Source organism: Passer montanus, unplaced genomic scaffold (assembly GCF_014805655.1).
Source record: "Passer montanus isolate IOZ18808 unplaced genomic scaffold, ASM1480565v1 scaffold89, whole genome shotgun sequence".
In the NCBI taxonomy this organism is placed as follows: domain Eukaryota; kingdom Metazoa; phylum Chordata; class Aves; order Passeriformes; family Passeridae; genus Passer; species Passer montanus.
In genome coordinates, this window is record NW_024374256.1 from 515,086 (window position 1) to 542,706 (window position 27,621).

Sequence of the window (27,621 nt, forward strand, 5' to 3'; positions counted from 1 at the left end):
ACAGGAATGGGACATGTGGGGACAGCCCGGGGGACGCGGCCGTGCTGGCAGGGGGTGATGTGGAAGGCACCGGTAGCCCAGGTGTGCAGCCCACTGGCCCAGCCAGCTCTCCTGGGACTGCAGCAAAGGTGTGGGGCCAGCGGCCGTGGGGACAGGTCCCCGTGGGGCTGGGAAGAGCTGGGGCCCCTCGGGGTGACCAGGAAGCTCTGGGAGAGCAGCTGGCCCCAGACGGCAGCTCCAGGGCTGGGTTGTGGCAGCCAGCGCCCCGAGGGGTGACCGTGGGGCTGTTCCCCCTCTGGAGCCCACCCTCACACGGCCACCACCAGCGGCGCTCAGCCCAGCTCCTCTCCCTCCCTCCCTCCCTCCCTGCCTCAGTTTCCCCTGCAGAGGGCAGAGACGGAGCCCCCCCGGTGTGATCCCCACCCAGAGCCGGACTCACCCACTCGGCACATCTTCACGGGGCCACCATCAGCCCGTCAGAGCCCCTGGATGCCCCGGGGGGCTGCCCTGGCCCTGCCCTCAGCCCCCGGAGCCATCGGCTCGGGGCCACCCGGAGCCACCCGCCCGCCGCTCCAGTTCCTGTCAGACCAGCTCCCCGGGACAAAGGGGTAACTCCACCTTTCCCTGCGTGTCCCACCCCTGCCCTCCCCTTGCCAAGCCGGCAGCCGTGCCGTGACATGCCGTGCCGTGCCGTGCCAGTTCAGCACTCCACGCTTCCTCACCCCCCTCCCCATCCCTCGCCACCCCCCGGCTGTGGCAGCAGCTGGGATGCAGCCAGGCAGGTCCCCAAAGGTCTGGGAAGGGGCACTGGGGACACTGCCAGGCCAGGGGGCACTGAGCAGCACCGCCAGGGACAGAGGGGTCAGCGAGGGAGGTGACCGGGCCGAATGGTGACTCAGAGGAGCTGCTTTGGTGGCCATGGCCCTCAGGGAGCTTCCAGGGAAATTCCAGGGACAGGAGGAGCCCCCAGCCCAGCTCCCAGCGAGGGGCTGTGGGTGTTTTAACACAACTGAATTCCAGGGACAGCTCTGGTTCCTGGGACTGCACTGTCCCCACCATCCCACCTGAGCCACTGCTCTCGGCATCCTCAGCTCCCACACACCCACCATGCTGGAAATTTCCCTTTTTTTCCGTTCTCCTTTCACCTGTACCCAGCTCTGGTGCGCAGAGAGGGAGAAGAGAGATCTCTCCTCTGCCCAAGCCTTTGGGAACAGCATTCACATGGGCAAAGGCAGCTGGAAGGTTTCCCTGCAGCTTTGGAAAGGATGAGCTGGATTCAGGTCCAATGACAACCAGTCTTTATTCCAAGAGTCCCTTAGGATGGTTGCAGACATACAGACACACGTACATATTTACACTCTTACACACCTCACAGAGTTTGAACCAATAAATTAAAACAAAAAGAGGGTGAAGGGGATTTTTTTTTTCTTTGCTTGTTTTTTGTTTTTGGGGGTTTTTTTGGGTTTTTTTTTGCTTTTTTTCTGCGTCACGTAAGAAACAACAACTCCCCGAGGCAAGGCTGGGGGAGCCAGCTGGAGGATGGCAAACAGGAGCCAACAGGGACACAGCCCTGGCCCAGAAGCTGCAGTGACAGGGATGGTGCTCGGGTCACACCCTGGCTTCGATGCATTCCAGCTGGACCATCTCATCCAGCCGGCAGCCCTCGGCTTGGGCACAGTGGCTCAGGGGGGCACTTGGGCTCTGGGCACCTCTTGCCCGGGGGGTGTGTGGGCAGCCTGCTGCAGTCTGGCACGGGGGGGACTCGCCCTCGTCCGAGGTGAGGTCGGGCACGTCGTCAGACTGGCTGTCCGAGCTCTCCAGGTCGCTGCGGATGCTCTCGGGCTGGGCCAGGGTGATGTCCCACGTCTGGCTGCCAATGCAGTCCTTTTGCTGCTCACAGCTTTGGTGTTTGCACGTCTGCTCCTGCTTGTCATCCTCCTCCTCCTCTTCCTCTTCCTCCTCCTCTTCTTCCTCGTTCTCTGCCATCTGGGTGTGGACGTGCAGGGAGTCCTCTGTGCTGCTGCCGCTGGTCAGCTGGTAGTGACTGGGTTTGGCCTCGATGTCCACCTGGATCTCCATGTTATTGCACTCCCTGCAGGACAGGAACAACCACCCTCACGTTACTGGGTTCAACTGGGCTGTGCCGGGAGGAGCACACCCCCCAAAACACCAGCAATATGCTGCTCATCACCCCACGACCCTCTGCTCTCCTTGGATCCTCCCAACAGAGCCAAGATCACCCCAGGGCTGGGCTGGGAAAGCTCCAGAGTCCCCCCAAAGTGCCAGAACAGCCCCTGAGGGTGCTGGGCTGCAGATCCCCTCCCCAGCCTCCACACCACACATGGAGGCTGCTCCCAAACTGTCCCCAGCCCTCCTGCCGTGTTGGAGAAGGATCCCTGGTGCAAACTCAGCCATCCCCCCACCCCCAGAGCCTGCGTTTCTCCAGGACAGGCTCCACCCACGCTCCTGCCAGCTCTGCACGTCCTCCTACCTGTCCTGGGGGTTGTAGGAGCTGATGATGGAACCAGCCATGGCTCGGGTGCTGGCGTTGTCGCTGATGGCCCCCAAACTGACTGAGTCTTTGGGGAAAATCTCCTTCTGGACATCTGCCTGGACTTCCAGCCTGCACGAAAGAAGAGGGTTCCTCAGAAACGCTTCAGATGCTTTAGGAGCACCAACCCACCCCTGCTGCTCACGGGAAAGCAAGAATCCCTGTGAGCTGGCCCAGCTCAATGTGACAGGAGTTTAACCCCAGTGGCTGCTCTCATTTGGTCTCATTTTTGGCTCCATTTAGGCACATCCATTCTGTTTTCCATGACGGAGGTAAGGCCGTGTTTACATCCATGACTCACGCGGTTCCTGCGAAGAGCTGATTTCCATGGATCTCGCACAGAGCTGTGATTACATCCTGGCTGCCACATCAACACGTGGCTCTAATTACCCAGAAAACTGACTCACAGGCAAGTTAGGAGGAAAACTGTGGTGTAACCTCCTGATTTGGAGAGCCATGACCCTGCTTGCAGAGCAGGAAGCACCAAAGGCTCCAGGCTGGGATAACAGGGCTGGATAGCTTTAAGCAGGGCAGGCAGGAGCTCTGTGCTGTTCCAAATTAAGCTGAAGCATCAGCTCTGTGGTTCCAAGGAGCTCAGTAGGGATCTGTCCTCCTTGCAAGAACTAGACTGGCACTGACTCCAGAAACAGAATCGTGGAATGGTTTGGGTTGGGAAAGGAAAGATCATTCAGCTCAAACCCCCTGCCACAGGCAGGGACACCTTCTCCTAGCCCAGGCTGCTGAGAGCCCCACCCAACCAGGTCTAGGAACACCTCCAAGGATGGGGACCCCACAAACTGTCTGGGCAATCTGTGCCAGTGTCTCCCCACCCTGGGTGGCTCTGGGTTCCAGATCACCCTAAGTGATCTCCTAGACCTGGTCATTCTACAGCACACCAGGGCACAAAAACACCACGACACAACCCCTTGATCAAAACAGCTTCACTCACACTCCTGGAAAGCTCCCCAAAACAAACCCACTCAACCCACCCAGGCCTTGGGAACCCCTCTGCTTTCCCCCCAGCCCAGTTACCTGCTGTACTTCCCCTTGCTCCCCGAGAGGACCCCCCCACTCAGGGTGCCCCCGGACAGCGCGGCGAAGCTGGCGGTCTCGCTGTAGTTGCCCTGGATGACACTGAGCCCATCTGTGGGGCTGCCACTGGTGCTCAGCACACTGGTCAGCCCCTCAATGCTGCTCTCTCCAATGCTGGGGTTCTTCAGGGCTCTCCAGGCATCGGCCACTGTGGGGAAGGAGAGCACAAGGGGTTGGACTCGGCAGTGGGAGCGCTCGGCCGCGATGTCTCAGATCTGGGAGACATCAGGACCTCAAAGCGTTTCATTACAAGAGGCAACAACAAGAAGAGCATTTTGCTTCACCCCCTTGCCATCAGCAGTTCTTACCTGTGATGGGTCCATCATCTTCATCAAACTCGATTTTCACCCCCTTTCCATTGGCTGTGCTGACCCCACAGCCACCACCCCGGCACAGCGAGATGGGCACGACCCCGTAGACGTAGGCCAGCATGATGGGGACCCCAATTCCTGGAGAGGAGGAGGAGCTGGGTTAACAGGAGCTTAAAGATGTGTTGGGCAGACAGAAAAAAAATTTTAGGGACTCTCTCAGTCATGTTTTTGTTGCTTTTAAAGGTTCCAATTCACAGTTATGCAGGCAGACAGTGGAGGAGCCCTGTGGGCTGAGTGGGGGAACCCCAAGAGCACTGAACCCCCAAGGCATCAGCCACCAAACCATGACAGGAGACAGCTCTGTGTGACAAGGGGCTCCAGGATGGGCTGTGACACAGCAGACAAGCCCTGTGCTGGCTGTGGGCCAGCTCGAGCACACCAGGATGTGAGACAGCATTGTGCCCAAAGCCACACTGCAAACTGTCCCTGGGCCACCCACTTGTCTCAGTGGCCACCAGGCCAGCAGAAGGGACAGGGCTGAGGCCACTTACCAACACTGACAGCAGCAATGACTGGGGAGGCAATGACAGACAGGGTGACCCCACCAGTAATGGCCAAGTTCCTCTTGTGCTTGGAGGTTTTCTTCCCCTCGTACCTGCTGTGGATCTGATGGAAGAAAAAGCACCAGGTGAGAACAGCAGACTCCCAGGGGACATTAAGAAGCTGATTTTACAGCTTTGGCAGCTGCATGAGCACTTGAAGGACCTCATTTTGAGCACAGATCTCCTCACAGAGCAGACCTAGCAGGAGGGTCTGTGTTGAAGAAAAAGAAGCAACAAAAAGCACAGGGCTGATGGGCTCATAAGGGACCTCCTGGGTGCTCCTGGGCCAAGGCAGAGGCACAGGAGAAATGCAAAATGCATTTGGGAGGACTTGAGCCTGAAGGGCTACCAGGGCTATCAGCCACCACCTTCCCCCTGCCCACACAAAGCCCAGGAGATAAGAGAAGCTTTAGAAGAGAAAATTGAATTTGGGTCCTATGACAAGATCCACCCTTCCTATCAGCTCTGAATTTCTGGTCAGCAGAGAGAACACCCCAAACCCTCTGCCCCCCACACTCACCTTCCTCCCAACGTACACAGGGATGCCAATGACCATGGCAGGAATGGCAATGCCAGCAATGAGGGAAATGCCCACAGGAGCTCCAATCAACGTGCCCAGCTGCCAGAGAATCTTCTTTTTACGACTCCATGGCTTTTTGCCCCAGAATGTACAGCCAGAGGGGCTACATGGAAGGGAAAGAATGACATTAGCACTCCAGCAATTCCTATAAGCTCCTGAGAATCCCAAGTTCAACTTGCACATGAATAAAACCCAAAACTTAGGAAGCAGGTAGACAACACAAATAAATTTTCTGTCTTTTTTTCCCCCCCAAAAGGTGACTATCACACTCCTGGACCTATGTTTAATAGTCAGTACACCAAGAGGTCTCAAAGGTAATTGTATCAGGACCTTTGTTTGATGTGGGAAGAGCATCCAAATGCTGTAAAGCGGGATCAGAGTTCATCTCTTTGGGTCAGAAACAATAAAATTTCACTGAAGCACGAGGGTTGAAGTCCAGCAGGGGCAGTAACTCCTCCACAGAGCCTGAGAGAGGCACGTGCTGCTGCCTGCTCACCTGAGGTAATGCAGATCTGAGATCTCCTTCATGCAGAGCCAGCAGAACTCGCAGCCACACACGGCACACGTCATGTGGTTGCAGCTGCCATCGTTCATCTTGATGATGTAAGCACTGCAGCGTGGGCACGGCTTGATGTCATCAGCTGGGGGCAGGAAACAGGGAGTTCAGAGGGGATCTCTGCTCTCAGAGCCAACCATCAAGCAGGGGTTCTCATGAAGGACTGAAAGCCTCATTGTCTCTGCAGCAGAACACCTTTGCTGCTCACAGGGAGTGGCGTGTCTTTAATTTATCTCAGAGAAGATCATTTTGATGTGACAGACCTCACCAACAGCAGGGACTGGGAACAACAGCCACTTTTAAAAGCTTGTTCTAATCTTGAACAGGATGTATTCCAGAATTCATGCTTAAACACAGGGAACAAGTCATACCTGCCCAGCACGACGAGCCATTACTGAATTGCTCCACGGAGGTGATTCATGGGCCAAGAACAACACAACAACTGGGAGAGCAGCACTGGAGAAACCCCAAACCTGGCCTTTAGGGGACCAGGGGCTGCAGAGGCTGCCCAGGCCCCAGGCTGCTGCTGGCAGAGCAGGATAAGGGGTTTTCATCCCTTCCTTAATTCAGGCATCATCTGATCGTGGTTATGCAATGGCTGTGCCGTGGTTCAGGGCTCTGCTGGCCCCTGCAAAGCTCAGCAAGATGAAATCCAGCTGTGAGCCCAGCTCACACCTTATTAATCACCAGGCTGGATCCAGCACGGCGGGGTGGGGAGAAACCACTGTCTCAAAAACCTCCCTTCCCATGGCTAAGTGCCCTTCCTGGCAGGGATCTTTTTAACAGGATTAAACTGGGTTTTTCTGCTGGCTGGGGCAGTATCTAAGCTGTCCATTCTTAGGGTTCTCTAAATTGGAGCATGTTGGACCTCGGCACACCACTAAGCCACCTCAGAACCACCCACGACAGCTCCACGCTGAGTGAATTAATATTTAAACTCCTCACACAGAAGGAAAAACAGGGTATTTTGTTTGGGGATAGGGCAGGGCTTTAAGAAATGGCCTCACTGCCCACTTCCAGAGTCAATACAGTTATTTTTAAGGAACACACACTCAGCAGACACAGCAGCTCCTACCAGGCAGTGGAGGAGTTCTGTGGGTTGGCATTTTTTGGTACCCGCCATTACCATGCCCTAACAGTGCACAGAGCAGAGCTCCCCACACTCAGCTGGCCTTGAATGCTGCTCTTCACGACCAGGCAACTTTGAAGCTGCAACAGTAAAAAAGTGACTGCTTGTTCAGTGTTTAGATCAGCAAAAATCAAGAACATCCAAGATCAAAAGAGCCACAAGCCAAGGCGGGCGGATGAGGGGAGCTGCCGTGACACAAAAGGACCCAAAGCACATCATCACCTACTGATCTATTTGGTGCTGCTGGAAGAGATCAGATGTGTTCTAACACACAGGAGGAGGGGAAATGACTCTGAGTTTCACAGCTGCTGGAGACACTTGGAGGGGAGGAGGTTTGTGCTTCCTCATCACCCACACACGCAGAGCCCAGCAGCCCAAAAACCAGGCTGTGCCTCTGGCAGGGCGAGCAGCTGCAGCCCAGTGGGTCTGTCTGCAGTTGAGGTATTTTACAAGAAGGGGCTCCCATACCTGGCCCTGACTCCTGCCCGTAGCTGAGGCCCGACGTGTGCTTGGTGCGGACGCGCAGCGCCTGCGCGCGCTGCTGCCGCGCCATGTCGCAGGTCTGGTTGGGGTGCCATATCTGCTTGCAGTGGTAGCAGAACTCTGTCTGGCAGCCCTCCCGCTCGCAGGTCAGCTTGGGGCAGCTGGCACAGCCGTAGGCGATCACGGCGTAGCTGCGGGAGGAATTAAAGCACAGAGTTACCAAGTGAGAGACCTTTCACTGACAGGGCCAGAGCAGCAGCCCAGCTCCCCCGTCCCACCCTGATCCACAGCAGACACATTCCCGAGCTCTGCAGGGCCTGAAATTAAGCAGTGCTAATTGGGTTACTCAGGGCAGGGACCTTTCATGCAGGCAGCTTGAGATGCTGAGCTGTTCTCTCCTCAGTAACTGCTGGCAGTTCTCACTGGCAACTCTCACAGGGTGGATTCGTCTGGCCCAGTGTGCCCAGCCTCCTCCCAGGATGGGCTCTGGCTGCTCTTTCCAGGCACACACATCCCTCATTTCCTTAGGACAGATCTATGGATGGTCCAGAGGAGTCTAGGAAAGCTGAGCTTGTCCTGGGCACTCCTATCTATGAATGATTCTAAAAAAGTGGGATAACAGTTCCAGAATAAGAGCTCCATACGTAGCTAAGTCAACAAGGGAGCTCCTCAGAGCTTCCTTTTCCAAAGAGTGGTGAAGAACAATGCCCTGCCTTTGGAACAAGCCAAAACTGGAGTGAAATAATCAACTGTGCAAGAGAGAGAGGCCGAGCTCAACCAGCTCACTGTGACAGTAGTGTGACACGCCCAGAAGGAAGTGTCCTGTGCACACAGAAGCCTAAGCAGCATCACAAGCAGTGCTGCAGAAATCTGACTGACAGCCACTGAGGATGAGGCTGTTTCCTTTGGCAGGGGCTGACATGAGCAATTCCAGAAGTGCCTTCCCAGTCCTGCAACACCCATATGGCAAAAAGGGTATTTTTGTTAGTGGTCAGAGGAGAATAACTCCTATTTAAGGTTTCATATTCAGAGCCTGTGTGGCTCGAGTTGTATTTGCCTCTTCTTCTCCGAGGCAGCAGCGTGAGAACCACTGAATGTGTCATACCACAATGATTCATATCCCGTGGGAGTCTGAGCAACTTCATCCTGCCAGGCTACGCCAGCATCGCCAGAGAAACAACATCTGAGGGCTGGCAGCACCACTGCAGCTCTACCTGTGCATCCACACCGCTGCACCCGAGCCCAGCAGCAGAGATGGGGAAACTCCACCCCTGGAAGTGTCCCAGCCCAGGACTGGATGAATTTTAAGGTTCTTTCCAACCCAAACCACTCTGTTCCTATATGGTAATTCTGTGATGGAAATGACCCAAGGGGTTGGGAGGGATGGATTTGATTCCTGTGCACTTTGTCTAAGGAATCTCCCACTAAATTTCCTCACCCTGCCACTACCCCCCAGCCTGCCCTCGGCAAAGCAGGAAAGAAAAGCTTCATCTGCCCAGCTGTGTTGTGACACTGCTATTCCAACCCCTAACAGCAGCCTAGGAGAGCTCAGTGTAGTATATTAAGCACATTCTAAATTAACTCCTCACTCAAAATGTTGGGGTTTTTTTTAAACACTCAAGAAATTAAAATCTTCAGCATTTATATTTTATTGCTGGAGCTGAAATGACAAATATCATGCACAAGCCCACAGCTGTGGGGAAAGAAGCTCCAGGAGTGTCTAGTGGGGAAAGAAATAACACATCTCCACGTCAAGGTCAACTAGAAAGTGGGTTTTGAAGTGAAATGCTGAGGAATGGCCATGGCAGGACCTGGATGGACAGTGGTTCTCCTCTTCCACTGACCTCTGACACATTGCTGGCTTCAATGGCCTTTTCCAGGCTCAATCCCTTTAGGTAAGAAGAGAAACTGAGCTCTCCTCCCTGAGTTTTCCCCACAAAGCAACGTGAGTGTCTTCCTGAGCCCCCAGGAATGGCACAGCTCCACTTCCAGCCCCCTCCTTGGAAGGCCACGCGTTTCCTGTGCCCCTCCTCCTGCCCATTCACGGATCTCAGCCCACACACCTCCGTTTGCTTTAAAGGTTCTGTTTTTCTCCCAAGCTTCTGGGAAGGCTGCAGTGTGACAAACACTAGACAGCAAAACCACCTGACTGTAGCAAGGGAAAAAAAAAACCAACAAACAGAGAAAATGATTTGTTTTGCAATTGATGGCGCATCAATTGACCAGGGTTTCCATGGCAACACGCACCGGTGTTGTGTTGTCTTCCTCCTCCTCCTCCTCCCGGGCAGCACAGCCAGGCTCTTTCATTTAGGAAACACTGCAGGATGCAGGAGGAAGGCACAGGATGTTTTTAGGGTCCTGGGACAGCCCTGCAGCCCCTTGATGCTGCCACCACCAGAGAATGCCAGCCCAGCCCTGTGGGGTACCTCGGTGGTGTTGGAAACGACACAACTTTTAGCGCTTTTGTTGTAACTTCACTCGGGTTTTGTTCGCCTTTGCCCAGGGGGAGGGGAATTGAAGTTTCTCTTCAAAAGCCCGGGTGAGGCCTCTTGAGCTGAACATCAACAGATTGGGAGGAGCCAGAAAAGAAACAGGAAATAAAGGGACATCAACAAACATCACCCCCTGGGGAGGCTGGAGACACCTGGTCTGGGCAAAGATCGATAAGAGAACCAAGGAATGAGGACTGAATTAGCATCGAAGGGATCAATAACCAATAGGAGACGGAATCATCGTGGAATTTAAGACCAACCAACGTGAATTTCTTTGGGGTTTTTAATGTAAAAATATGTGAAAAGTCTGGTAAAGAACGAGGTGGGATGGAAGGATTTTCACTGCACAAGCCAGGCATGTGTGGATAAAAAGATTTCTGCTGCACATCCTGGCCAGACTAAAGGAAAGCCTCGATTCTCTGACACTGGGATGACGTTGCTGGCGAGTTTCAGTCCGGCTGACAGCGGCGGGTGACAAACATCACCCTGCCGTGCCCCCAGCCCTACACTCGGTACTACTCCCGCACTACTACAGCGGGAAAGCCCGCTGTAAATAATTCATACCCCGATTTTACATAAGCACAGCCACACCAGCTCTGCTGGGAAGAATGAATAGGGTGATTAATTCCTCTCCCCGCCGGAGGGCTGATTCCAGCAGCCTTTGTTCGAGCGCCACAGACACACCAGCAGCGCCGGTCCACCAGAGCTGTCTCCAACATCTCCAACAGCCCCGGGCTCGCTTCTCGCTCCTCTGGGCAGCTGGGAGGAGGATGCCAGCATGTCACCCGGCTCATCCTGCTCCCTGAGTAACCAGGGAGGAGGCTTTGGCTCGGAGAAAGAGCCGTGTGTGACAGCAGCCTGCCCAAACCCCCCGGAGGAAGGATCAGGCTCGGGATGCTGTCACAGAGGCAACGCCCTCGGGCCGTGCTGGAGCTGCCTCCTTCCAGCCGGGCAGCGCGGGTGACGCCGCTGTTTGTACACCTTGGCCCGGGCACAGATAACATCACAACAGGCAGAGATTCGGTGAGCAGGAGCCGCATTTTCTCCAGCCGGTCACCAGCGAGGCAATCCCCCCGCGGCTGCTCTATCTCCCTGATCTCAACCCCAACGCTGCTGAAATACCGAGATCTTGCACTTGATTTGGCTTCAGAAAGGAGCAAAGGTGTTGTTTGCTGTTAGCTTCACCCTCTGAAGGAACAAGCCCTCATACAGGATGCTCAAGAGGCCGTGAAATGGGTAACCTGAGCCAGGTTCACTGATTTGCATAGGATGCCTATTACAAGGCTCTGATTAAATCTTCACAATCCTCCCACCAACTTTTCCATTCCGACTCCTAGGTCAGACTTTCCTTTCATGTTCTTGCTACCCAGAACTGCCATCCAAGCTGAGTTGTAGCTCAATTTCACAGCACTTCTCTTAAGCTCCCCGACCAAGCCCTTTTCCAGGCAGCTTTGGCTCACACTCAAAACAGAAACCTAACAGAGCTCGTTTAAAGGAAAAGGGAAGAGAAAATGAAAGCAACACGTTCATAACTACACAGTCATCAAGCTTGGCTGGGCTGACTTCTGGACAGACAGACGTTTCCTCACTTGGGCAACGGACAGTGAGTCAACATCACTCCTCTCTGCTGTGTATTCATGTCCTCACCGGGAAAAAGTGACTGGTTACTGTTCCTTCTTCCCCACTACTGGAGGCTGCAGCGTTGTCCCCATGCACTGTCCCCAGGACTGGCAGAGAAATGCACAGCTGGGAAAGCCCACACTCACCATTTGTGCAGAAAAAAGGTTTCTGTTATATTAGGGAAGCGATGGCTCTGCTAAAACCCCCTTCAAGTCATATCGCTCCTACCCAGTCTGTCTGTGTTTTCAGAATACCCAAGGTCACATCCTGGAGCTCTTGAGAGATAATGGGGATAGATGGAATTTTGGTATCCAAGGCCTATCAGCTGTCCTGAACAGACTGCAGATAAGCAAAGAACCCCTGCAGCAAGGGCTCTTCATGGGACTCAGCATCACCCTGCTGAGGTTTGGACACCTCCCTGTGCCATCCTGGGACCCAGGCGGGCCAGTGAGCCCCCGGGCCGTGCCAGCCGGGATGCCATCCGCAGGACCTGCTGGGGACAGGCAGCAACCACAGCGGGCTCCCCTTCACCCAGCTATCCCAGCACGTGCTGGGGACAGCCAGCATCCCTCCAGGGTGGGGTCTACCTCCTCCAAGCCGCGCCAGCACAGACAGATGGGGCAGCACCCTAAGGAGACAGCAGGCTTCCCCTGCCAAGCTGTCCCACGATGGGAGGCACATGGGTTCTCCTCCTCCACACGCTGTCCCGGGATGGAAAGCAGAGAATCCTATGGGGACAGCAGTTCCCCGCTCCCCAGGGCGTCCCAGGACGGGGAGACAAGCAGGTCCCCTGCGCTGTCCCAGCGCGGAGCGGCAGCATCCCCCGCCACCGCTGTCCCCGCAGCACTCACCCGCAGTCGGGGGCCGGACACCAGCGGCAGTCGGGGTCGGCGGCGAGGCAGCGGCGCAGCATGAACTCCTCGTACTTGGCGACCAGGTGCGGGGAGTCGCGGAGCAGGCGGCGGATGTCGGCGGGGTTGAGGCGCTCGCTGCACTCGGGGCAGCAGATGTTGACGCGGGACTCGGTGATCTCGATGCGCAGGTACTGCCGCAGGCAGGCCCCGCACGAGCGGTGCGGGCACGACAGCAGCCGCGGCGCGTTCTCCGCCGGCTGCCGCACCAGGCACAGCGGGCACTCCAGCTCCTCCTCGCCCTCCGGGACCACCGCAGCCTCCTCGGGGGGCGGCGGCGGCGGCGGCGGCTCGGCCTTGGCGCGGCGGCGGCCGCCCGCGGCGGAGGCGGCGGCGGCGGAGAAGACGCTCTGGAAGGAGAGGCGGCGGCGGCGGCCGGGCTTGGGGCACTTGGCGGCGGCCGAGTGGATGGATGAGGAGCGCGGCGACTCGGAGTCCCGCTCGGAGCCCATGGCGGCGAGGTTAGCCCGGCGGTGTCACCGGCGGCGGGTCCGAGGTGGAGGCAGCGGGTCAGTCCGGGGGCTCCGGGCGCCGCGTCCCGCCGGGCGCTGCCTCGGCCGCGCTGTAACGAAAGCGGAGCCGGGGCCGGGTGAGCGCGGCCCCGCCTCGTCCCGCCCCGCACCGGGCGCGGCCGCCGCCGCCGCCATTTCGGTTGTGGGCACCGCCTCCGGGCAGTCCCAGAGCCTGCGGTGCCCGGCCGGGTGCCCGTCCCCGTCCCGCGGCTGCCGTGCCTGTAAATGGCTCTGAAGCATCGAGCTGAGCCTCCTCTCAGCCCCTGGCTCCTCTCAGCCCCTGGTTCCCCTCAATACCATTGCTCCCCTCAGTGCCCGCAGCACCATTGCTCCCCTGAGCCCCTGGTTCCCCTGAGCCCCTGGTTCCCCTCAGCCCCTGGCTCCCCTCAGCACCATTACTCCTCTCAGCCCCTGGTTCCTCTCAGTGCCATTGCTCCCCTGAGCCCCTGGCTCCCCTCAGCACCATTGCTCCCCTCAGGGCCCGACTCTCCTCAGCATCCCGGTTCCGTCAGCACCCCCTGCTCCCCTCAGTGCCCCCATGTCCCCTAAACACCCCTGTCTCCCTTCAGCTCCCCATTTCCCCTCAGCGCCCTTGGCTCCTCGCAACACCCGGCTCCCCTCAGTCCCTGGGTCCCCTCAGCGCTCCCGTTTTCCCGTCAGCGCCCTGATTCCCTCCATGTTTGGGTAACACTCTCAGGCACATTCATGGGGTGTCCTGCTGCATAAGGCCAGGAGTTGAACTCGATGTTCCTGATGGGTCCATCCATCTCAGTTTATTCTATGATTCTCTCTTCAGCTTTACATCTTCCCCTCAACATCCCTCACTCAGCACTGCCTCACCCACGGTCTGAAATGGGGGGAATCTTCTGGCTGAATTGTGCTGAAAAAAAGCTTTCTATTTAAAAAAAAACCCTTGGGCAGTTTGCTTTTTAACAGTTCTCGTTGGAGAGGGGTGTCTATAAGCTCAGGAGCCCCCTCTAAATCCATCCATCCCAGTGGAGCACCTTGTCCCTTGCTGTGTCCCTCCTTGATAACATTTCTGAAGATCACATAAAGATTTACTCAGCTGGGAACTCCTCCCTGAGTGCCAGGTTTAGAGGCACTGAAACTACAACCCACATTCTCACTGCACTCATGCAGAAAGTTAAAAGCCTCAGCTTCCTTCCAGGGTTCCCCTGTGCCCAGAGGGGTCTGCCAGCCTCACATCCCATCCGAAGGCAGATAAACTAAAAGGAAGGACGCTGCTTCTTATTATGCAGGGGAGGTGAAGCAGAAAGATCTGCTGTGTCTACGAAGAGCCTCTTAAATCAGCACAGAAGGAGCTGCCTTGCCTTAGACTGTCAGCTCCGACTGGACAGACTGTGGTTATTCATGTGACAAGTGTGGCTCCATCACTGTCTCCCAGCTATCACCACTCCTGAAATCATCTCCTCAGCAAAGCCTGTTTGCGTGATTATTATTACCAGCATCCTTCCCAGAGCTGGGATGGGAACAAGGAACCAGGATTTCGGTGCTGGTGCTGCTGGATTGCTGTAGGCAAAGACCCCAGATCTGTCGGCACAGCGAGGATAATGATGACACTTCCCTGTCTGATGGGTGAATGAAGGCACAGAAGGAATAAATCACCTGCACAAATGAAGCTTCCTCCTCTCCTAAACGCCCTGCAGCAATCCTGCTTTTCCCTGTGCTCCTTCTCCATTAATTCTGGTCCTGCCATACAAGCCTCCCTTACTGCTTATCCCAAGATGTCTGCTACACCCAAGTCCTTCCCCAGAGATTGCATTCCCCAGACATTTGTCAGCTCTTCACATTCCTGCCACAGCACACAGGGCTTTGGAGCAGCTGGAAGATTTGGACCACACTTGGGTTTGGCCTCTGAGTGGTAAATTCCTGCCTGGGATCAAAAAACCCTGTTAATTAGCAAGTTAATTTGGCAAGGGCCAAGCAGCTCTGCTCCAAGAGAAGCAGGGATGCTTCCACGTTTTTCAGTGAGTTGCTGAGCTGTGGTCCTTGGGCAGGCATGAAGATTTCCCTGACACTTTGTGCTGTGGAGCTCCCAGAGGAAAAGAACCCTTTTCCTTGGGAAAGGAGGGCCAGATGAAGAAGAGAGAGATGTTATGTTGGTGTAAAACGAGATAATATTGAAATTAACTACTCCTGTCTTGAGACAAGCCAGGTATGAGGCATTTTCAAATGGCTGTCGCTGCCCATCTGTAGCAGAGACTGTCTTGCTTTGATGATTTCGCTAGAAAAATCACACTCTTGACTGAAATAGAGAAACCTGAGCAGGACTTGTGTGGGACGGATCTCCCAGACAGCGCTCTGCCAGCTCAGCCCTACGTCCTCTGCAGCGCAGAAGCAGACTCCAGCTAATTGTGGGAAGGTTTCAGCTCAAAAGCTAATGTGAGACAGGCCTGAATTACCAGTAGTGCAGACACAGAGAGACAGAGCAAAACCATCTGGAGCTCCTGGGAAAGGATGGGCTGATGGGGCAGAAATGACTCTTCACTGCCTTATATGAGGAATCACGATAGCAGCGAGGCTGGGGGAGGCCGGGGTAAATCCGAGTGACTTCAGAGCCATCCTCCCTCCTCCCAAGCTCTGCAGAGCTCTTGCCAGTTTATATTTGAGGAAACTCAGTGCTTTTATGGAGCTCTGAGATACAGATTTCCAACTGTCCAGACCCCGCTGTGATCCAGCCATCCCAGCTGCTTAAAAACACGTTCTCCATGGCTGAGGTGTTTCTCCATGGCGAGTTTCCACAGCCCTTGCCAGGAGCAAAGGCTCCTGCTCAGCGTGTTCCTGACTAGCAGCTTGAACCCGGTAGTTTGTTTCGATTCAAAAAAACCCCAAAAAACCCACCCCAGGACAAACAGCCGGGAACTGGAGGCAGAGGGCAGGAAAGCAAGCTGCCAGGGAGGAAAGAGGCTGATTGGGAAGTCCCCGGATTGGGAGTGAGATCAGACCAGCCCCTCCCCGGAGCTGCGGGGAAGCTGCCACCAAGCCTGACCGTTAAACTGGGGGATATTTGAAAAGATAAACCCAAACCAAACAAACAAAAAAAGCTACAGAAGGCGGGGGCGTGGCGGGGGGGATTCAAACGCTGCAGCGAATCATTCTGCAAATCCCAGCTCCAATAGGCAAATTTGCTTTTGCTTACGCTGGCAGAAAGCTGGAAGATTGCTGACTTCCGACCCCGCTGGATTTGGCACAGGCGACTTTTAAAGCTGCCTGAAAGCGCTGTATCCCCCAGGAAGGCTTCCAGGGAGAAGGCTTTGTGCAGACACCGGCCGGAGGCACCCCACTCTGCCCGGTGCTGTTCCCAGCCTGGATGGAGCCACGGGGGGAGGCTGAGCTGGGCTGGACCGGCTTTTGGAAGGTATTTCTCTTTCCAGAGAAATACCCTCGTCACCCACACCCCAAAAACCCCCTGCAAAGCAGAGTGACAGCTCTGTCACTGTCGAGGAGGAAGCGCCTCTGGTGATGTAATGAAAATTCCCCTGCTAATTCAGAGAGTGAAAGCAGAGGCTGAGCTGCTGGGAAGGGATTGTGAAAGTCGGACTGCATGGAGGAACTGGGGTGTGCCTGGCCGGGAAGATCTCTGTGGCAGGAGGCACGTCGGTTTGGGTTTGCAGCCGATAAAACTGAAATTCCAGCTCCTACCACATCCCTTTTGCCCACCTTTCCCCCCTTCCTGGTGACCCAAATGTCACAGGTGTGGGAAATACCTGCCTGGTGCTCTCCTCCCTGGCCTGCAGGACACAGGGGGTGTTGAAACAGCTATTTCAGGACACACAAAGATCCAATCTGCCTAAAACCTCTGGAATGCAGGCACTGAGGTGTGAACCTCTCCTTAGCACTGCCTCTTTTCTCTAGAAGTCCGTGGGTCTCCTCAGGGTTTTTCCCACTTTTCCCCACGCAAGGATGGGGGGTTATTCAAGGGGGACAAGCTGCATTGCAGAGCAAATTGAGTTTAGAGAAAACCCAGCTCGTGTTGCTGCTTGCTGATGAAATGCAGGAAGGAGGGGAGCAGCTTTACACCAGGAATTCTTCCTTGTTTTCACACAGGGAGACTCAGGAATGACTCAGCTCTGGTTTTGCTGGGCAGGCCGAGACCTTTGGCCCTATTAAGGTGGGACAGCTTTTAAAGTGATCCAGGTGCATCAGGATGCCAAAATGCAGATGGCAGTTTCAGGGGTCTCTCTGCTGAGGACCCCCCTGAGATGTGCTGCACTCACAGCATCTGGAGGAAGATGAGAGGGACAGACAGATTTAAGTAGCACAGAGGTCATTTTAAACCTCTCAGAAGTGCACCGAGAGGCGTCCCCCCAGCTCCCTGCCCTGGAGAGCTGTGCCAGGGGCACGTGGGCTTCCCTACTCCTCTTTCAGGGGTCCCACCTCCAGAGCAGGGATGTCAATCTTGGCTTGCCTGAGGCATTCAGTGAGGATTTACCCGGAGAGCCCGGAGCTCTGCTGAACGTTCATGGGGAGCAGCTGCGATTGCAAGAACTGGAGCTCATCGGGGTCATTTTCTGCCAGGGCCCCGGGGAAGCACCGGGTCGTAATGACATGCACTGTGATCGTTTGTCAGATGGAGATGTCATTAACGGCCGCTCGTGTCTCTCCAGGGAAGACACCCGTGGCTGGGGAGGGCTCTCCCAGTGTGCTCATCTCTGCCTCCATCCAGTTAGTTCGTGTTCTGTTTGCCTCTCCTGGTCCCCTGAGATGTGTTCAGGGAAGGAAGGAGATGATTGTGCTTGACTCCTCTTTTCTCTGCTGGACTTAACGAGGATTGACATTCTTTTAAATGAAGAGGAAGAGGCAGGAGATGAGAGCCTTGGGATCAGAAATGCAAGGCTCTTCCAAGAGGATTTGTTCTGGTTTAGTCTGTGGTTACACCTCCTCTCCCCTCCATCTCCCCGTCCCACTCTGCTCCCTCCTAACACCCACACGCACGGCAATCTTCCACTCCCTGCCGTGCCTTTCTGGGGAAGAGGCTGTCATGTGAAATCCTGGCAGAGAGTTACCACACGGAGCTCTCTGAAGGCATCAGAAGAGGCCTGGCAGAAGAGGCCGGCAGCCGGAGGAGCGCTGCGCTCCCCCTCCCCGAAATCCCGGGCGCTCCTCTCGCGGATGGCAGCTGGGGGAGCGGGGAATCATCTTGGGAGCCGCCCACACACATGGCAGATCTTGTCAGCAGCTGATAAAAGAGGTGGGAGGCGGGGAGATCTCGAGGGGGAGGAATGTGGAGGCTCTCGTGCCCACGAAGCTGCCCCCATCCCGTCTCCTGCAGGGCTCCCCAGCTGGGCTGGCCACGGCTCGGCCCCGCTGGTGACACGTGCAGTGAGGACAGACCCCAAAAAGGGACTCGCATGTACTTCAGCAGTGACGCAAAGGTAGGGACCATTAAGCAATTACTTATAATAGTAATCTGACATGCTTTCCCCCTCTACAAAAAGCAGCATTTCCTTTTGTAATGAAAGCACAGGCTGTTCTGTGTTCTTTATTCACCTCCACGCTCACTGAACAGCTTTGGGGATAGAAGTGACAATATCCCCGCTCTCAAGTCACTCTCACCACTGACCTGCTACCCTGACTGATGAGGGATTTATAGCTGAGAAGGTTTAGCACTGTAGGGTGCTGCCATCAGGATAGGGCTGGCCAGATCCCTCTGGCAGGAGGAAGGAGCCAGACTCCCTCCTCACCTGAGTCATTAAATAGACAATTGAATGTTTGGTGTTGGCGTAAACACAGGCGAATTAGTCACTGGAGAAAACTGCAGTGCCTGTGATGGCTGGCAGTGGTTAGAAGGTGGTGTCACAAACACCTGTGACAGCAGAAGGCCAAGGGGCACGGAGATGGCATGGTATGGCATGCTCCTGCCTCTGGAGTATCTTCCTGATGCCAGCTGGTTTTTGGGATGCTCAGCATCTTGCAGGACACGAGCAAACCTGTCCACAGCAGAAACAGCAAGATCAAAGTGAAATCTTCAGGAGGAACACCCATGGAGAGCTAAGGAAGAGTGTGTCCTGCCCTTCAGAGAGCAGATGCACAGGCAGAGCTCTGGCACGGGCTTGGATTTCTGCAAGGAGAACAAGTGAGGCACTGGCCTGGTTTCCAGGAAAGGAGAACAGTGTGTCACAGAGAAGGCATTGAAAAAACCTGAGGCTTCTGCCTCAGCTTTCGGTCTTACTCCTGCAGCCACGTGGGTGCTCGGGAGTTCAAAAGGCTGCACTGGAGACTCTCCTGCAGCTGGCACAGGACAGGAAGCTGTGGGCTCCTCCTGCAGAGCTGCTCCTGCAGAGCACAGAGGGTGTCCCCGTCCCTGCTGGAGACTCCCTGCTCGGCTCACATCAATCCCTTTGCAGCGGGACCGTGGGAATCCGAGGTGGGCAGGAAGGTTTGGTACAAGGCACCATCTCCAGTGCCCAGAGCCCCCAGAAGACACTGGCAGCCCATCAGCAATGTCTGAAAACCTCCCAGGATCTCTGACATCCTCTCCAGCTGGTGCATCTCACAGCACAGGTAGGGCTGGGCACACCACACGTTTCCTCCAGCTGACCCACCCATTTCCTATTTTCTGCAGACATGACAACTAGTGAGTTAATCCTGCAGGCCATAAACTAAGCTGTATTAACAGACACCATCTGTCCTTTTTCATTTGCTGATGCACGACCTATTTTGCTGGGTAGTGGAGCAGGCGCTGCAGTTTTGGGGCTTGCATGTAGCAGTGTCCCTGTTGCCAAGGCATAATCCACTGCTCGCAGGGACCTGCGAGGGGGAGAAGGCTCCAGTGAACTGAGCACCACTTGGACCTGCTGCCGTGGGCAGGCAGTGGCTGAAGCCTGTCCCTGCCTGGCCTCCAAGGAGGTTTGGGCTTCAATGCCACAAAGCACCTGGGAAGGGAAAGTCTCAGCAGAACTTCCAAGGACAAGAGCACAACTGCCCTCAGCAGGGTCCTCTGAAGCCCCTCCAGCAGCGGCCACATCCACATTCCCTCACTTGTCAGGACCTGAATTCTCGTCCCAAAATGGGGTTTATGGGAACAGGCTCAGCACTCCAGCCACGCTGCTCTAGCCTGGGGTAATTCCTGTGCTTTACAGAGCTGAGCAGTGGCAATCACACCAGGATAGGGAAAGACAGGAAGAGAACTCTTCCTTTATCCCTCTGGTCATGTCTTGGAGCAGTGTGGTGACCCTTGTCTGGGTACAGAAGTACAGACATTGTGAAAGGTCATAAAACCATCAGGATTTTCCAAGCCAGTTATTATTTGACTTTACCAACTCTTGAGGCAATTCCAAAGGTTAGTGCCTTGTCGAAAGAAGCCTCCTGAATTTACCAACTTTCAATTTAACTCGGTGCTGGTGGCAGGAATTTTCCTCGAGTTCTGAAACAAAAAGTCAGGAAATTCTGTGGATGTGTGCTAAGGAGTCAGGAGGGAGCTGAGTGCAGGGCTGGGTGCTAGCCCACTCATCTGTTCCTCAGAGCAGCATGATCAATGGTCACTGACCTCGGGACTCCCAAAATCAGCCGGAGGATTTCCAGCTTCCTGCCTCACTGCACAAAAGCGGAAGAGAGAGTGGAAGGAATTATTCAGACTGACCTTGGCCTTAGCCAGACCACTCCTCTCTGACTTAGCTCCGTTGCATTATTGGGGTTTTCCAAAGGACTCCCACACTCCTGGCTGGGATGTGGCCCAAACCCACCCCCTCTGTGCCATCAGTGTCCTCTGAGCATCCAGCACTGCCAGGAGTCATTCCCTTTCCTGCTAGTCCAGCTCTTTTCTCTTAGAAACTGGCTTAAGCTCTGAACCCTGGTGTTCCCTGCCCTGAAATCTGTGCTAACTCCTGCACAGCCTCACTGCCTGCAGAGGTGTTTGGCCCCTCTGCTGAGCTCTGTACCCTCAGCCTCCAGCAGCAGCAAGCCCTGCTGTCTCCTTCCTGCCTTCCCCGAGCTTTGCCCAGTGCTCCTTTGTGCTGTGGACGCTCTGCATCGGATGTGACAAGAAATAATGTTCCACAACGTGCCCTGGTGTTCCTGCAAGCTGTGCCCCCCATCCTGCGCTGGCAAAAGGAGGGCTGGTGTCAGGATCTCTGTGCCAGGAGCAGACTGACAGGTCAGGGTGTAAATCCCCGCTGCGTGAGACTGATCCCAACTTCTCTTCTTTCTCTCTTTGAGCTTTGGGAGGGGGACTGGCTCAAGAATTGTACTGATCTCAGTCCAGGAACAACCATTCCCTTTCCACAGGCCACGGCCTCTCTCTCCTGTGTGTCATGTGAGGAAGAGGAGCAGGGAAGGGCCGTGCTTTGCCAAGACTAGAACGTACCCAAAACTGTGACTGCTGTCAGGAGGTGGGAAGAGGAAGAAAGAGCCCATGTGGTCAGCCCTGGAAAGGGCAGTTCCTGCTGAGAACTGCCTGGGGAACATTCCCATTTTCATAACCAGCAACAGCTGTGAAAAGGGGAAAGAACAGTGATTCTGGGCCCTGCCAGGCTGGGGGAGCAGGGAGGGCTCCCAGCACAGCCCTCTGGCCCCACAGCAAGGAAAACGTGTGTCATTTTCCAGAGGGCTGAGCCAGCACTAACCAGGTGGGGAATGTGTGAGCCTCTCACTCTGAGCATGTGCTTGCTCAGGGTTCTCTTGTCTCGGCTGAGATCTTTCCCCAGCCTGACCCTTGGCTGCCAGGCCCCTGCCCCCAGCTCCGTCCAGGGCTGTTCCCCCTTGCTCTGTTGTGTGCAGCACAAGGTGGGCAAAGGGAGAGGGGAGCTGTAGTTTGTCCTTTATTCCTGGGCTGGCATGGAAAAGCAAATGGGGTTTGTTCTGGGTTTTGCTGCTGATGCACACCTTCCTTCCCCCAACCTGATGCAGTGACCACAAGCCCATCCTCTCAAACTTCAAGCACAACCCACCTTTACCACAGCCAGGAAATTCCTCTTCTCCCTCAGCCCTTCACCACCATGAGAAACACTCATCCCTCTCTGGGGCTTGTCATCTGTGGACTGTCTTAACCAGTGTTGGAGCAAACTGCCCCCTGTGCTGCCTCAGGCTGGGCTGTGCACAGCAGAAAATTGAGTAGGAGGTTTCTGGGGCAATCAGTGTGCACTGAGACCTCAAATGCTTCTCTGAAATCAGGCCCTGCTGTTGCTCCAGAGCATCCTAACAGGGAGGCAGCAGCCTCTCTCTGCCCAGCCCTGCCATCTCTGATCTGGGCTGCCATCCCTTTTCCCCTGAGCACCAGGAAAAGTCCAGTACCTGACACTGAAACAGCAGCAGCTGCCAAGAGCCTCTCAGCTGCCCCTGAGTTACAGAATCCCTCCCTGCAGTCTCTCAGGAGGAGCTGTCAGCAAAACCAGCCCTATTTAACCGAAGCAGGGACAGCTTTGCTTTACATGGCCCCCCTCTGCCTTTCCCTGCTCCCCTGGAACTGGGCATTCTTTGGGAAAAGCCTCTCAGGGCAGCACCAGCCCTTGTGCTTCACCCTGGATGTGAAGCCCAGCTCAGCAGCATGAGGGGTTCCCGTAGCTCTGGCTGCTGCTCCAGCTATTCCCTCCCCCTTCCATGGATCTCTGCAGGATTCACAGCCCAGCACCCAGGGGTGCTCCCCAGCCCCAGAACGGTGCCCTCAGCACGGGAGGAGCAGCGAAATCACAGCTGGAAAATCTGGCAGTGGCCGTGGAGCAGAGCCCTGTCCCCGGGCTGGGGACCAAGAGTGCCTCTTTCCCATCCAACACGCCAAGGCTCCGAGCCCTGCCAAACCCCAGTGTTTGTTCCTGCCTTTGGCAAGCAGGGCATGGCAACAAAAGCATGTGCGAGGCAGAAGGAGTTCAGTGAAGGAGGGAAGTGGGTTTCTCTTGGGTCTCTGTGACCTTTTCTGGTTTGGAAAGAACAGAGATGTGCAGAGATGCTCACAATGCACAGCAAGGCTGTTTCCACTGCCCCAGCAGCAGAACAAACCTCGTGGCCTCCCTCAGTCACAAGAAATTGGAGCCCAGAGCCACAGCCCAGCCTTTGGCTGCTGGGGTGGAACCAGAAATCCTGGGAGTTGGTGCCTTTGCCTGTTTGCAAGGAAAATTTATGTGCAGCCATGGAACCTCACTGTGTGCCTTGTCTTCCAGCCCTGGTTCTCTGGGATGCAGCTCCTGCTGTGGGATGGGAACAATTTTTCTTCAGCTGGCAGCAGCTGAGCCAAGTTGTTTTGGAGTCTGTGGACTGGGAGTTATGTCAGCAGTGCCCTTGGCCATGAGGATCCCATTGACTCTCACCTCTTAGCTTGGAGGAGCAAGCACAGAGAAGGAGCTGGTGGGGCAGGGCCAAGAGAAGGGCTGAGACTGAATGACTCCAATGATTTCTCCATGTGCTTCCAGCCCTTACAGCTCAAGCTCAGAGAGAAAAAGTGGTGCTGGCAGGAAAAGAAGAGGGGTGGGGTTCTGTGCAGGTAAATCAGGAATGCACCTTGATCCTTCAACAGCTGAGAGTCAGGAGCAGGTTTACAGCAAAGATAGAAAAGCTGATTTGGCCAAAGGGATAATATTTCTGTTGGGAACCAGAGAACTATTGATTACTCAAGTAACCTCAACTATTTAACAAACAGCTCCCTCAGCAGAAAGAAGTTTGAGGCTGGCTTTAGGGAGAGGATTGAAGGGTCTCCAGGGTGGCCAGGCAACAGTGGGAATGTGGATTCCCACTCTCCTGGGCTCTCCTTGCTGCACTGCTGCCCTGCCTGCTCCCGGTGGCACCAGATAAGAGTGAAAACAAACACCAGGTGAGTGCCCCTGAGGGGGAACATTCACTGCAGCAGTCATGGCCGAGATAGCCTGTGAAATAGGCAGGATTGAAACGTCTCACAGGACCTGGCTCAGCTCCCAGGGCCTTCTCTGGACACTGGCACAAAGGCAGCTCCTCCTGATGCCCCAGGTCTCTGCAGAGCTCACAGATCCATAGCACTTTTCCCAGGAGGGAGCACGAGTTCCCAGTTGTTTTATTTCTGTATTACTGTGTGCATGGCAGTGCCAGCCTGTGCTGGGGGCTGAGCACACAGGTGACAGAGCATGGCTGTGGGGACAGGGTCACACCAAGGCACCGGGAGCATGGCAGAGCCTCAGCTGCTGCAGCTGATGTGCAGATGCCAGGCTTTGTAATATTCACATGATCATGCTTTTTGCAGTGTAGGCAAGTATGGGGGGAAGCAAAGAGAGCCAGCTGAGCCACGGAGAAGGTCAAGGACTAGGAGGGGGTGACTTGGCCTTTCTGTTTGTGAGAGGTCCTGGTGCCATTCCTGCACTGAATTTTGAATAACCTTGAAAAAAAAAATCAAGTTGGAACATGACTTTGAAGCAGTCCTGCTGCTGGTCATGCAGAACCACAACCTGGGGCATGAAACTGCAGAAGAGCAGTGTTAACTCCTCCCTGCACCCTTCCCAAACTGGCCCAGGGAGCCCAGCTCGGGCTGTGCCCAGTGGGGGCCCCCTTGGGGCACAGGGCCCATCCTGAGCTGGCTCCCTCCCAGCACGGCTGCCCTGGGCAGAGCTGAGGGCTGGCACTGAGCAGCTCACGGGCCCTCCCCTCCCTGCCCATGCCAGAGGCTGGCAGTGCAGCTGGCCCTGCAGCCACCTGGCTGACAGCACTGCCTGTCACCCTCCCAGCGTGGGGCTGCCTTGCTCCCAGAGAAGCCCCACGGAGCAGCACAAGCTGTTGCTGTTGGCAGCTTCCATCCCAGGAGCAGCAGTGTGGCCACCTGGGCCACTCCCCAGTGGTCCCAGTAGACCCAGCACGTGTGCCTTGGTGGGGAGGGACTGTGCACCACACAGCGATTGCTTCCATAATTAAAGCACATTTATGCTTCTTGTTGCAGTTACACTCTCAAGCACTCCTGGCTGCATTTCTCTGTGGCCCCACTGGGTCACAGCCCCCAGCCCTTTAAGTACCCCAGGAAATGTGTTGGTTCAACAACATGGTCGTGACAGGAGCATCGGCCTCTCCCTGTTCTTGGATTTCAAGCAAGGTTTCTACTTTGTGCCTCTTCCATCTCCACTCCCATACTGGTTTCTGTCACCCACAGGGGTCCCCAACACTGGACTTTTGACCCCAGTTGTGTTTTCCTCAGTCAGGCACACACTGAGAATCCCGAGAGAGCAGAATCAGGTCAGCACAGATGCGTGGGGTGCTCACAAACTCATTTTCTAGTTTGCTGAGGCTGTGTAGCCTGAGTGTAGGTGTAGAGCCCTTACACCCCACTGCTGTGAGATCAGGGCTGGGAACCCACAAGCAGCAAGGAGCCAGCCCAACTCTTGGATTAAGAAAAAGATGAAATTCCCCCCAGGAGCACGGGCCAGCACAGCACACAGGTACTGCTGGGCAGAGGTGACTGTCACCCTTACTCCCTCTGCTAACAAAACAGAGCCCGTTATGCAACCCCTGTGCTAAAAGGCAACACAACACCCAGAGAGGCTCCAAGGACTTTGTTGTTTTGCCTTCCAGGGCTGCAATCCCCAGGATCCACATGCAGAGAGCTCCTGGCAGTAGCCATGCACCTGGCTGCCTTCCCCAGAACGATTGCACAGGCAGGGAAGTGCTGAGGCTGCTGGGGATGTGCAGTTCAGGATTCCCACCACAAACGCGCTGCTGGGCTCGCTCCCAGTGCACCAGCTCTGCTCACAGCCTTCTCTAAGACAGATGCAGCTCAGGGGATGGAGTCTCAAACTTTGATTCATTTCATCAATGATCCATGCTCTAATCCCTAGGGAGAACTGTGCTCCCCTTCTCCAGCCAGGGAGCAGGGCTGCTCCCCATCCCTTTATCCTGTTCTGACGTGCAGGCACTCCTGGCTCTTCCCAGTACAGCACCAGTGACACACACCCTGCTGTCCTGGGGACAAGCATCTGCACCAGTTCCTGCAGCAGCCAGCTGGGCTCTGACCTGCTCTCCCTGTCCCACCGCCAAGCCCTGCCGTGCCAGGCTGTTCAGCATTGTCTAATGCCACCCCCAGCACCACATCGCCCCGAGAGATGCCGAGGCGGGCGCTGATCCCGCCGCAGCTCCCGGAGCCCCCTGCCCCGCCATCCCTTACCTGTCCCCGGAGCCGCTGCCGGTGCCGCGCTCTCCCCTCCGCAGTCTCCCCGCTCTCCCTGTCCCTGTCCCCTTCCCTCTGCGCCACCTCCCCGCGTGATGTCAGCGCAGCCCGGCCCCCGCAGCCTCCCCAGCGCTCCCTCCACGCCAGCAGCCGCCCATCGCATCCCGCTGCTGCTGCTGCTGCTTCCCTGCCCAGCGTTGCCACAGCGACAGCAGGGGAATCCCATCCTCTGCTGCTCCATCGCCCAGGGCCTCGCTTGGTATCACCCACTGCAGCTCTTCCCAGAGACCGCGGGAGGCACAGGGGGACAGCAGGGGACAGCAGCAGGGAGCAGCCGGTGCTGGCCTTGTGGCTCACAAACCTGCAAGGGAGGGGAGAGCAGCCAGGGGAAGCAGGCTCAGAGCAGGCAGGCTCTCCCCGTACCCGCAGCAGTTCCACCCGTGCCCCCTGAGCTCTTCCCACCTCCCCACTCCCTCCACGGCTCGCTGCCGGGCAGTTCTTTGTTCCTCAGCCCCACGTGCAGGGGATGGAGTCTCAAACTTTGATTCATTTCATCAATGATCCATGCTCTAATCCCTAGGGAGAACTGTGCTCCCCTTCTCCAGCCAGGGAGCAGGGCTGCTCCCCATCCCTTTATCCTGTTCTGACGTGCAGGCACTCCTGGCTCTTCCCAGTACAGCACCAGTGACACACACCCTGCTGTCCTGGGGACAAGCATCTGCACCAGTTCCTGCAGCAGCCAGCTGGGCTCTGACCTGCTCTCCCTGTCCCACCGCCAAGCCCTGCCGTGCCAGGCTGTTCAGCATTGTCTAATGCCACCCCCAGCACCACATCACCCCGAGAGATGCCGAGGCGGGCGCTGATGCCGCCGCAGCTCCCGGAGCCCCCTGCCCCCGGCATCCCTTACCTGTCCCCGGAGCCGCTGCCGGTGCCGCGCTCTCCCCTCCGCAGTCTCCCCGCTCTCCCTGTCCCTGTCCCCTTCCCTCTGCGCCACCTCCCCGCGTGATGTCAGCGCAGCCCGGCCCCCGCAGCCTCCCCAGCGCTCCCTCCACGCCAGCAGCCGCCCATCGCATCCCGCTGCTGCTGCTGCTGCTTCCCTGCCCAGCGTTGCCACAGCGACAGCAGGGGAATCCCATCCTCTGCTCCTCCATCGCCCAGGGCCTCGCTTGCTATCACCCACTGCAGCTCTTCCCAGAGACCGCGGGAGGCACAGGGGGACAGCAGGGGACAGCAGCAGGGAGCAGCCGGTGCTGGCCTTGTGGCTCACAAACCTGCAAGGGAGGGGAGAGCAGCCAGGGGAAGCAGGCTCAGAGCAGGCAGGCTCTCCCCGTACCCGCAGCAGTTCCACCCGTGCCCCCTGAGCTCTTCCCACCTCCCCACTCCCTCCACGGCTCGCTGCCGGGCAGTTCTTTGTTCCTCAGCCCCACGTGCTGGCTCCTTCAGGGCTGTGCACATGAGCGTGGTGAGGGCACCACGTCCCCACAGACACCTCTGCAGGCTCCTCTCGCCCCCACAAGGTCAGCGGTCAGGTTATTGATCAGAAACTGAAGCCCTGCTCCAAACCAGACCATCAGGAGTCGGTGGGCTCATTGCCACTAACCACAAATCCACAGTGCAAGGCTTTCCTGCAATCCCTGTCACCAGTGCTTTCACTGGGAAGGGAGAAGGGCAGATACATTTTTAGGACTGCAGCACATTTTTAATGGAAAGAGA

The 27,621-nt window shown here is 56.1% G+C and overlaps 1 protein-coding gene across 2 annotated transcripts; it reads right to left on the reverse strand.

The window, feature by feature from the left end:
• Positions 1 to 1,280: 1,280 nt before the first annotated feature.
• On the reverse strand, positions 1,281 to 26,878 carry RNF19B (ring finger protein 19B). Of its 2 annotated transcripts, none has more exons than XM_039733506.1 (10): positions 26,816 to 26,878; positions 12,268 to 12,889; positions 7,290 to 7,495; positions 5,633 to 5,777; positions 5,077 to 5,239; positions 4,506 to 4,620; positions 3,952 to 4,092; positions 3,584 to 3,791; positions 2,492 to 2,623; positions 1,281 to 2,092 (listed from the first exon to the last, which is right to left on the reverse strand). In XM_039733506.1, exons 2-10 carry the CDS (start codon positions 12,777 to 12,779, stop codon positions 1,609 to 1,611), a joined length of 2,106 nt encoding a protein of 701 aa, XP_039589440.1. In that variant the 5' UTR covers positions 12,780 to 12,889; positions 26,816 to 26,878; the 3' UTR covers positions 1,281 to 1,608. The 2 variants fall into 2 exon arrangements, with proteins under 2 accessions (XP_039589440.1, XP_039589439.1); XM_039733505.1 differs by lacking the exon at positions 26,816 to 26,878 and adding an exon at positions 25,906 to 26,040.
• Between the last annotated feature and the right edge of the window lie 743 nt (positions 26,879 to 27,621).